The sequence below is a fragment of the Neltuma alba genome, unplaced genomic scaffold, assembly GCF_004799145.2.
Source record: "Neltuma alba isolate B1F8T4 unplaced genomic scaffold, ASM479914v2 tig00010251_pilon, whole genome shotgun sequence".
In the NCBI taxonomy this organism is placed as follows: domain Eukaryota; kingdom Viridiplantae; phylum Streptophyta; class Magnoliopsida; order Fabales; family Fabaceae; genus Neltuma; species Neltuma alba.
Window position 1 is genome coordinate 1 of NW_021635178.1, and position 11795 is coordinate 11795.

Consider the following 11795-nt stretch of genomic DNA (forward strand, 5'->3'; position numbering starts at 1 on the left):
TTTTTACTGTTTGTGATGATGTTCCCAAAGTGGATCTTGTCTTCCACTTCTCATTTTCGAAGCTTCTCTTCATCTTCTTGGAGCATTATTATTGAATCAGAAGTCGTAAAGCGAACCCTAATAACAGTTGTACAGTTCAATTCAGATCACAGATACTTCAGCGATGGAAGCAGCACCTGCCTTCCTTTCCTTTTGGGTTTTGTTATGCTTTTCTCTACTTTAGCTGTAATTAATCTCGTCAGTGCTAACTCCGAAGGCGACGCACTCTACACCCTTCGCCGCAGCTTGTACGATCCGAATAACGTGCTCCAGAGTTGGGATCCGACCCTTGTCAATCCTTGTACTTGGTTCCATGTCACCTGCAACCAGGACAACCAGGTCACTCGGGTGTATGTGCATCTATCCCCTGTCATTTTCCCCGCGTTTTCTTCCGTGCTTTTGTTCTGTGATGGATATGAATACATTTTTTGGTTGTTTGTTTCAATAGAAATAACTGAATTTCGGCTTTTTATGTTTAAAAGGTAGTAATGGGCACCATTCCTATGATTATAAGCAGTTTGTCTTAAGATTTGTTCATTAGTTGCTTTTTCTTCGGGCAGAATACGTCTGTTGATTGATTGTTGTAAATTTTGTATATTTTAGTGCACGTTAATGGTATATTCTGTCCTGACCAAAGAATTTATGGACTTAATTCTATTTCAGTCTCTGTATTGAATTACCTTATGCTGATAGCCTAGCGTGGCAAAGATTGATAACTTGTATATCAGGAATATATGGACTGGAGCAACCGTGAAATGTTGTTATGGAGGCAGAAAAAATAGAGAAGGACAGGGATGAAAACAAATGCGATGGATAATCTTCCTTCGTTGAGTCATAGAAGGGACTTCAAATGAAATCTCTCACCAAATTCCTCACCGGTCCCCTATCTTCCTTCGTCCTCTACTACATGATGGGAACACGCACAGCCCTGATCAAAGTAGATCCATAACAAACTTATTCTGCAATATGACATGATGGGACATATTAGCTATTTTGTTCCGGCTCAGCATCTTCTTGCTTCTTCCTTATCCTTTTCTATAGCTTGTCTTCCACCTGCTGGGGGTATCGTGTACATTGCTGGATTTTTGTGGTCTGACTTAATAAAAGGGTTCCGTCTATTATAGATAAAACCATGAAACTAAGCATCATCAACTATATCATATATAGCATCATCAACTATATCATATATAAAATTTATGCATGAATATAATGACACATTTCTCAAACTCCATGCTATGTGCAGGGAATCATGTTTAATTATATGTAATTCTGCTATATCTATTCACTACGGAGTTGCTGCTTTATTTCTTTCTCTTCCTTTTGGGGTGTGGGGGTGGGGGAAGTGGACGGCACAATTGGACAAGTAAGGGCAGGTTCTATGGGTAATCCAATCTTGTTAAGCCTGAAGAGGCGACATCAACATGTGTTTTCTCCGAGTTATCGAAGTTCTCTGTGGTGTTACCCTGTTAAATGTTCAGGATCTTTGTATAATGAAACAAATCATTACGCCTTTTCTTTGCAACAAGAACATGTCTAGGATTGTTGACAAAAATCTCCTTTGATTCATTTGTGTATTGAGTTGCTGTCTATGCAATTTTAAGTAGCCAATGGATTGCTCGTTCGTTCAGTTTCATAATCTTTTTTATTGGAAGAGGAATACAACGTATTTAGTTGATTAAAACCTTTCTTTATTTTCTCTCTTCGTTGATGATTCTGTTGATGGTCTTATAATATTTTCTGCAGTGATCTTGGCAACTCAAACCTATCTGGACATTTGGTACCTGAACTTGGGAACCTAGAACATCTACAGTATCTGTATGTCTTCAAATCTGCGCTTACTCTTCTGTATTGGTGCTTTGACTTCAAATATGTGAAATGCCCTTGCAGAAATCATCAACACATTTTTTATAATTTTAACTATCTTTTGTTATGAATTAAATGAAGTTGACTCCAGAATACTTTACTCATACTGATGTAGTGAGCTTTATAAAAACAATATTCAAGGAACAATTCCTCCGGAGCTTGGGAACCTGAAGAACCTTATTAGCTTGGACTTGTATAACAACAACATATCAGGAACCATTCCTCCTTCATTGGGGAAGCTGAAGAATCTTGTCTTTCTGTAAGTATGATTAAATCTTTCATTGTTCTTAGAAGAATTATTTGATAGAATAGAATAGGTGATGTGGGACAGACTCGAGAAAATTTTGTGCTCAAGTGGAAGGTATGATGGAGTCCAACTACCTTGCGTTGGCTTTTGGGTTCTATAGTTGTATTGTTAAGTTCATCTTGCAGAATGTAATTAATGGACTTGCTAAAGGATTGGGAGCTCTTTTGATCTAAAGTCTTTGTTTTTGGTTTTGATTTTTGTTGTTTGAAAATTCCTTGTCCTCCATAGTTGTATTACTTTCACTGCTCTCAATAAATCAATATTTTCTTTGCAGGCGGCTGAATGACAACTGGTTAACTGGTCCAATCCCTAGGCGGCTTGCTGATGTTAAAAGCCTTAAAGTATTGTAAGTCATTGTTTTCTTTATGGTGCCATTTTATGGTGGTATTCTGAAGTAACACCCATGCACTCTAACTTTTCTCTTCAGGGATGTGTCCAACAATGATTTATGCGGAACAATTCCTATGGCAGGGCCATTTGAGCATATTCCATTGAATAAGTACGTTTCCAAATATATTTATCTTCTAATTCTTAACTATAATGCCGTTGTTTTCTTGAAGTGGAGCAATTCATGTCGCTTTGTATTAGTGTCTGTTGGTTGCAAATTGCAATGTGTTGCTTCAGCATTGAGATTGTTGATTGAGAATTTCAGATGCTATGGATGTCCTGGCTTTTGATTGTTAATATGCTTCCTGTCTGTTAGCAGCAGAACCATGCTCTGAAACTGCAAATTGGAAACTTGTGAAAGATGTTTTCAGTTTTTACACAAAATAACTGGTGGCATTTTTGTAATTTTGCATGGGTATATATGTAAAATAATTAAAGAAAATTAACTAATCTTGTCAAAATCAGAAGTCAAGTAGTATTAATGGCATTTATGTCTGGTTGATTCAGAAACAAAAGATGAATACCATTTTCACTTTATAAAACAAATGCGTTTTCTGAATAACTAATGTTTGCAAAGGAAAATAAAGAATCGAAATATGAAATTGTTTAGGCCCCAAATTTACCCTTACACTTCCTGCTGTATTCAGTCACCAAATGTACCCTTTGCAGTTTGCACATTGTAGACATCCTAACTGCAGGGCTCTTAATAAATCGTGAAGTTCATATCTGAATGTTGTGTAATATGCATAGTGCAGTGATAAAATGCATGATTATGCTAGTGCGCTTGGTGTTTCCTGTCTAATTTTCCCAATCAATTTATGAATTCTCGTTTATGGTTTTAGGCAAATGGGTTTATGTCTATTTGTCAATGGCTAAACCTGGTCTTCATGCTGCAGCTAATCGAAAATCAGATAATTAGATTAAAAACTGATGTTGGACAAGTGAAAGTATCCTTCTTCAGTCGCAAATATGTTACTGAAGTTGGAATAAATGTAACATGAATAATTAACCTGGAAAACAATATTGCATGAATAATTAATTTCCACATATCATGTCCCTTGCTGGCAGCCAGCTATGAATTGTATGATAGCGCTCTGGTGGAGACGATCAGATTGTTCTTCTTGTTTCTGTAACTTTTCATTTGCTTTCATTGCTTTTTTTCTCCCCTGGCACACTGATTCTGAAAGCATGGGAACCTGAGTTTCTTCCTGTATATGGCAAAACTGTACTTTTAATTGTCAAAATTTATATAAAATTTTATTTTGCCTCATAATTTTATAAAGTATCTTTTGTCCTTTAATCCTACCATCATTAGACTCAATTGATGATTTTTTGTGCCAATACTTAAGCTCAATATATCAGTATTTGAGAATGTTTTGTCAACATTTAAAATTTTAAGATCGGCATATTTTATTAAAAGTATTAGGATTAGACGAATGAAAAGGAATTGCATGAAATTAAGGACCAAAATAAAACCTTATGTGATGTCAAGGGACTAAAAGCACTATTAGCTGTTTGTTCTTCTTCCTTATCTATTCGCTAGAGGGGTCAATCTAAATCCTTCTTTGTTTGGGGTTCAATTCTGCAGCTTTGAGAATAACCCTCGGTTGGAAGGTCCGGAGTTGTTGGGACTTGCAAGTTATGAAACAAATTGCTCGTGAATAACAAAAAGCCTTGGGATCTGAATCTAAACTGAACTATACGTGTATTAGAAAATTAAATTGTGTTATCTTGTACTGTAATAGGCAGCTGAAAAAGTAGCTCCTGTTGTATGTAACTTTAATAATTGAAATGGCTTGTCTTGTGTAACTGTGTCATGATGTTTCTACCTATGTTTTGAGACATTAATTGCAACATAGGTGCTTATTGCTGATTTTATGGTGGGTATGATGTTATCATAGAGGAATTGTCAAGTTGATGGACTGATCTAATCATTGTAATATCAATATATATATGTATATATATTAGAGTGAAGTTGATTGTTGAAATGTTTCTGCAGCCTTGTATATCATAACTATTCATTTTGAGTTTCTTATTCTTTGTTTCACATTAGTGTTGGTTTTCCTTGAATGATGATTACTTAGAAAGGTTTCTTGAGGATCTTGTTCAGCAGTTGCAAGTGAACTATCTTGTATCTTTTTCTTGACCAGGAACTATCTTATGTCTTTATTTTCAGATTTTTCAATCAAAATATGATAAATACGTAGTTCCACAAAAGCAACATTACTACTACTACTGTTGTTTTTACCGTAATTGTAAACTTGTTTGATGTGTTTTATGATGATTATTTTTTATACGCAAGTTATCTGTACATGATCTAAAATTCAGGAAATATTTGTGGCCTCATGAGATATGCAACAAAATTTAGCATATTGATTCCTTTTCAAGAATCAGTACAATGTTTTAAAAAACTTTTCCAATTAATATCAATATCATTACAATCCATCACACAAGGGGAAAACATTTGTTTTCGAATTACTGCTGACATCATGTACATAAGTGTTTCAAATTAATTTTAATCAGTTAGCTTTATCTCTAGTTTCACAATTACCATTTAATTTTAGTTGCAAACAAATTTTAAAATGATAGAATACAAATGGGAATGAATCTATACAATTTTCACAACCAGAGTTGTTGATTGAGCTGAAATTGGAATTGAATATATCTACATAATGTTATACAAACAAAACTTGAAACAGAAAGAAACATCTTGTTTAGATCTTGTACAAGACAAGGAAAATATATACAGACTCTAAGGGTAAACATAAAGGAAAAAAATTAGGAATCATGAAGATGTGGCCATAGGCTCCGATTCATCTGCTTGCCATTTCCAGACAGTGAGCAGACCAGTGCCGTCTCCCGTGAAAAAGAGTCCACCAGGGCCTTCTTCTATTACTCTAATCTCTTGCTTTGAGAATAATCTTCCTCTTGCGGCAAACCTGACCAGAAAAAACACCCCAGATCCTATCAAGGCCTGATATATATATATATATATATATATATTTATACAATATTAAAACCAAAAATAAAAATGGAAACATGAAGTCTACTCACGTTGGCATTTCGTACAGGCTAACTAAATGGTTGCTGCAGGAGCAAAACAGTATGGGTTTCCCTTTTGCATCAGTCATGCCAGTGATTCTAACCACACCCTATAATATAATATCACCAAAACTATACATTAGAATGATTTCTCACAATATAACATGCATATGAATCTCTACTGTTTATTGAAGTAAAACTCACACTTTCTTCTTGATGCGTGTACACTGCTGCCATAGTTGATTGTTCATGATCAGTTGAAGTCCAAAGCTTTACTGTGCCGTCCAAAGAACTTGAAAATAAGTATTTGTCCCAGAAAATAAGGGATGTCACTACATCATTGTGCCCTTTCAACGTCATGGTACATTGTAATGTGTTGAGGTCCCAAACCTGAAAAAAACAAGAAATCATTAAATCCTCTCAAATGAATTCAACAACAACATACTAACTCTGCTCTTTCAGTTGACTAATTTAGGAAGATTAATAAAGTTACTAACTTGAAAAAACTATGTACCTTGATGCTATGATCCACAGAACCTGAATATAACTTGTACCCAGGTCCACCAGTTAAGGAAACGACAGCTCTGGTGTGGCCGTTCAATGTTGCTACTGGTTTAAATGGAAAATTTGCTTCAGAAGTGAGTCTCCATGCATAAATAACACCATCCTATGACATGGAAACGTAGTATGAGATTATAATAAGAGAGAAGAGAACAAATATTAATGAAGTGAAAAGAACCTAGTAAAACCAATTACGTACCATAGCTCCAGTAAAAATTGTGTCGTTGCAAACAGCCATGGAAAGTACAGGACCCTTAGGTCCGTCAAGAGTGATCTCAGCAGCAGTCTGAATGTTCCATGCCTTCATATATAATAACCAAAACCACGTACAAGTTTAATTTCTGATTAATTAACCTAATGATCATATAAAAGATGAAAGACAAAACAAAAACACAATCATCATATGATCAAGAAGTTTAAGAGCTCAATTACCTTAACAGCATTCTTCAAACCAGCAAAAACCCATGAACCCATACTGATCAAACACCTTGCCTCTTCACCCAGATTTATCACATTAACACATTCACCCGTATGACAGTCCCATACCCGAAGTGTCCTATCGGTGCTACAAGAAAAGAGTTTGTCCGATCCAACTGGAAGTGTAATCCCAGTCATAATCTGTAATCATAATTCAAAGTTTAGTACTTGACCAAAAAGCTACCCCACCAATCCTTTATATATATAACAACTAAAAAGAGAATTGAACTCATTCCTAGATATAAAATCTACTCGAACAAAAAGTTACTGCATAATAAGATCCGGCAAAGAAACAAGATCAAGCATATGTACTGATATTGGCAAATAATGGAAGTCAAGTAGGTACCGTCTTGTGTTGGTGGAGCTTAGTGAGGATAGAAAGGCCATCGCCATAAAACCAAGAATGCAAGTTCCAACAGTGATCACCATGGACGCAGTTTCCATTGATCCAATATTTGCAAATTTGAGATGAATTGCCTTTGGGCTTAGAGGACCTTTTGCCGTCTGCTTCACATTTTTTGTTATTATGGGAGTAAGTGGACTGCCTCTTGCAGCGATAAGCATTATTATTACCAGAAGTGGACGGCATCCTGCATTGATAAGAAGTTTCATTGCTCACAAAACGAGTTTCCCTGTAAGAAGGAAACTCACTCCTCCTTACCACTCTTGCATTATTCATTCTGCAGCAATAAATTGGGATATAGGAATTAGTTGATATGACATGATATTAAGCAATTCATACTAATCTTACCCAGTATCATTATACAGTGGACCGCATGCTAACATTATAACTTTATAATGTCCCATCCAAATAATCTTTATGCAGCCAAATATTATATTATATTAATGTAAATTGGATTTGTTTTTGCTCCCAATTCTATATAATAACCTGAATTATGCATTTTATAAAATATGTAATATGTAATAACAAATGCTTGAAAAGGGCCTTACTGGGTAAGATATCAAAGGATCGGAGAATTACAATGATATTTCAAGGAAGGAAAATAATTATAAAACAAGTCCTTAAAGTTATTATTCTCTACTCTGAAACTTATCAATAGAAGCTGTTTAGGTTGTTATTGGACTCTTTAGTAATTATTTTCTTCCTTAAGACTTGATGTAACTCTCCCTTTTAAAAACTGTCAAAATAATCCTAAAAGATAATTGCAGTTACAAAAGTCTACTGATTTTGATTGTCTCTAATTAAAAACTTAAAAAAAATTTTCTCGTGTAATTCATTATTTTAAATGCTAATAATTTTAGAATTTTTAATTTTAATAAAATTAATGACTTAAGCATATCTTTTTACGGAGAATAGCTTAATAAAAGTCCGATGAACATGTGTGACTGTCAGTTAATTACCAAGGCAAGCACTAAACTTTGACGATGATTGCACAAAAGAACAGAAAATAGATATTAAGGTTTAAGGTTTAGGATTTAGCGTTATCAAAGTTCTTAAACATATTTATCATATGCCGTGCAAAATTATTTATTTCACAACCAATCCAAAGAGTCTAAAATAATTCTACGCGAATTTGATCAAATAGAAGGCATAATTTTTGAAGTATTAATTGTGCGTTCAAGTATTTAATTGATAAGAACATTGACTTACCTTCACAACCGAATATCGCTCACTCTCTAATGTGACAATTCTTTGACTCTCTCTCTCTCTCTATTTTCTTCACGTAGCTCCTTCTGGCCTCCCCTGGTCCTCTTTTTATAGGAGCAGTATATTCGTAATGGCGAAGCAATTATTTTTTGAGTGATTGAAATCTTAACAAGAGATTTGATAAAATCCAGATTTCCTAATCAAATCTTCAGTTTGATCTCTATTATACAGTCATATTAAAATATTTTGAAGATAACGTGTAACCAATTAGATTTTATATACGTTGGTTTCCGAAAGTATATTTGATCTCTATAAGAGATTTGATAAAATTTATCCAACTTAATAGATGTGTTAAATCTTATATTTTTATATTTTCAATTTTTTAAGTTTTTAGTATGATTTTTGACAAAAATATTTTTATTTATTTAAATCGAAATATTAACCTTAAATTCACTCAAATGACGGAATGAAGACTTAAAAAAAACACACAAATTAAATTAAAAAAACAAAACACTTTTATGTAGTATCTTTCTTTTCACCTGATTCGATTTTATTATTACTTTTAGCAATACATTTATATCTATCTACATATCTATATCTCCAGATAAAAACAGATACACTGGAAGTTATTAAGTGATCTCAAATCTATCCTTCTTAGAGAAAGAAATTTAATCTTGCATTTGACATGATTTTTAAGTTAAATGATTTGCCAACGTGTCTCTTCTAATCAAACTTCAAATTAAAACATCATATAGATTTTTTTTATTTCATATTAAATTATATATATATTGGTTCTGAAAATATATTTGGTCTCCATAAGAGATTTGATGAAGTTTATCCAATTATCCAACTATTTGTAGATTTGTTAAATCCTGCTTTATATTTTTATACTTTCCTTTTCACCTTGTATGCTTCAACTTTTTTATTATTTTCATTAGCAATTAGCAATACATTTATACACACATATCACTGAAAGTTAAATGATGGCCACTCTATCCTCAGAGAAACGAAGACTTTAATCTTAAATTATTATAATTTTTAAGTTAAATGATCTACCAATGTATATCTCGTATAATCAAAGTTCAAAATAAAATATCATATAAAGTTTTTTGATATCATATAAATCATATTAACTATTTTCAGACATTTATAGCAATATATGCAGCCATATAGCCATATATTAAAGTAAAGATGATTGTCGAAATGTTTCTGCATCCATCTATATAATAACTGTTCATTCATTTTGAATTTCTCATCATTTCTTTCACATCATTTCAGCAGTTGCAAGCGAACTGTATCTTGTATCTATCTTTATTGTCACATTTTTCAATCACTTAGCTTTATGCAAGTTTCACTTTCATCATCTAATTTTATTTAGTTTCAACGAGGCTCATATCTAGTTTCTTTGCAAAAATTTTACAATGATACAATACAAATGGGAATGACTCTATATAATTTTCACAACCAGAATTGTTGATTGAGCTGAAATATTCTGAAATTGAATATATATGAATATAATGTTATACAAACAAAATTTGAAATACAAACATCTTGTTCAAGACGAGGAAGATATATACAAACTCTAAGGTTAAAAATAAGAAAATAAGATTGGGAATCATGAAGAAGTGGTCATAGGTTTTTGATTGATCTGCTAGCCATTTCCAGACAGTGAGCAAACCAGTGCCGTCTCCCATGAAAAAGAGTCCTCCAAGGCCTTCTTCTATTACTCTAATCTCTTGTTTTGAGAATAATCTTCCTCTTGCAGCAAAGCTAACCAGAAAAAACACACCAGATCATATCAAGGCCTGATATATATAACACTTGCAATATTAAAACCAAAATAAAAATGGGAACATGAAGTTTACTCACGTTGGCATTTCGTACAGGCGAACTGAATGGTTTTTTAAGTTAAATGATTTGCCAACGTGTCTCTTCTAATCAAACTTCAAATTAAAACATCATATAGAATTTTTTTTATTTCATATTAAATTATATATATTGGTTCTGAAAATATATTTGGGTCTGTAGGAGATTTGATGAAGTTTATCCAAGTATCCAACTATTTGTAGATTTGTTAAATCCTGCTTTATATTTTTATATTTTCCTTTTCACCTTGCATGCTTCAACTTTTTTATTATTTTCATTGGCAAATTAGCAATACATTTATACACACATATCACTGACCCTCTGTTTGGATAGGAAGAAAAGTTGAGAGGAAAGAAAATGAGAGGAGAGAAAATGGAAAGAAGAGAAAATTAGAGAAAAAATATTAGCACATCTTATGTTTGGATGGACAAGAGAAAACAGAAATGAAAGAAAATAAGTAAATGTATGAATGACTAAAATACCCTTTTTGTTATATCAAAACATATTTTGATTAAGATTATCATGTTACTTGATTAAGATATATTATCATGTTATTATATTTTAATATCAAATAATTTTGTAAAAAAAGAAAAAAAATAATATTTTGTGTAATGTAATACTAAAAAAACCAAAACAACAATTCTACTTGTTTTTCCTTTCATTTCATTTTAGAAGGATTTTTGCAATTTTAGTTATTTTATTTTTCAATCAAGCAAACACAGAAGAAGGATTGATAATAATAAATAAAGTGCAAAAATAAAAAAAATAAATAAGTATTATTTTGCTGAAAAAAATATGTTTTCTTCTTATTTTCTCTCCAAATATGTAGAGAAAAGCTGAGAGGAAAATAGAATGTGGGATTCACCTCATTTTCTTCCAACTTTTCTTTCCTCATCCAAACAGGAAAAAAATTACTTCTCTCTCCATTTTCCTTCCTAGTTTTCTTTCCTCCTTCATTTTCTCTCCATCCAAACAAAGTGTGAAAGTTATATGATCGCTACTCTATCCTCCCCAGAGAAAAGAAGACTTTAATCTTAAATTATTATAATTTTTAAGTTAAATGATCTACCACTGTATATCTCGTATAATCAAGGTTCAAAATAAAATATCATATAAAGTTTTTTGATATCATATAAATCATATTAACTATTTTCAGACATTTATAGCAATATATGCAGCCATATAGCCATATATTAAAGTAAAGATGATTGTCGAAATGTTTCTGCATCCATCTATATAATAACTGTTCATTCATTTTGAATTTCTCATCATTTCTTTCGCATCATTTCAGCAGTTGCAAGCGAACTGTATCTTGTATCTATCTTTATTGTCACATTTTTCAATCACTCAGCTTTATCACAAGTTTCACTTTTATCATCTAATTTTATTTATTTTCAACGAGGCTCATGTCTAATTTCTTATACTCATTTAGTTGTGCAAAAATTTTACAATGACACAATACAAATGGGAATGAATCTATATAATTTTCACAACCAGAATCGTTGATTGAGCTGAAACATTTTGAAATTCAATATATATGTATATAATGTTATACAAACAAAATTTGAAATACAAACATCTTGTTCAAGACGAGGAAGATATATACAAACTCTAAGGTTAAAAATAAGAAAATAAGATTGGGAA

The 11795-nt window shown here is 32.4% G+C and overlaps 1 protein-coding gene and 1 pseudogene across 1 annotated transcript; one reads left to right on the plus strand and one right to left on the minus strand.

Moving 5' to 3' along the window:
• Positions 1 to 53: 53 nt before the first annotated feature.
• Positions 54 to 4588, plus strand: LOC114755345 (leucine-rich repeat protein 1-like; annotated as a pseudogene).
• A 793-nt stretch (positions 4589 to 5381) lies between these two features.
• On the minus strand, positions 5382 to 7265 carry LOC114755346 (zinc finger CCCH domain-containing protein 48-like). The gene is made up of 7 exons (XM_028944224.1): positions 7023 to 7265; positions 6632 to 6817; positions 6399 to 6500; positions 6153 to 6305; positions 5843 to 6028; positions 5651 to 5748; positions 5382 to 5535 (listed from the first exon to the last, which is right to left on the minus strand). The coding sequence occupies exons 1-7, from the start codon at positions 7263 to 7265 to the stop codon at positions 5382 to 5384; spliced, it is 1122 nt and encodes a 373-aa protein (XP_028800057.1).
• Positions 7266 to 11795: the final 4530 nt, after the last annotated feature.

Excerpts from the sequence above, each read along its gene's own strand:
- LOC114755346 (XM_028944224.1), bottom strand. The coding sequence starts at position 7,265 with ATGCCGTCCACTTCTGGTAATAATAATGCTTATCGCTGCAAGAGGCAG. Across the intron at positions 6,029-6,152 it reads CTGTGGATCATAGCATCAAG|GTTTGGGACCTCAACACATT; the intron begins GTACATAGTTTT and ends TGTTTTTTTCAG. Across the intron at positions 5,749-5,842 it reads ACACGCATCAAGAAGAAAGT|GGTGTGGTTAGAATCACTGG; the intron begins GTGAGTTTTACT and ends ATTATATTATAG.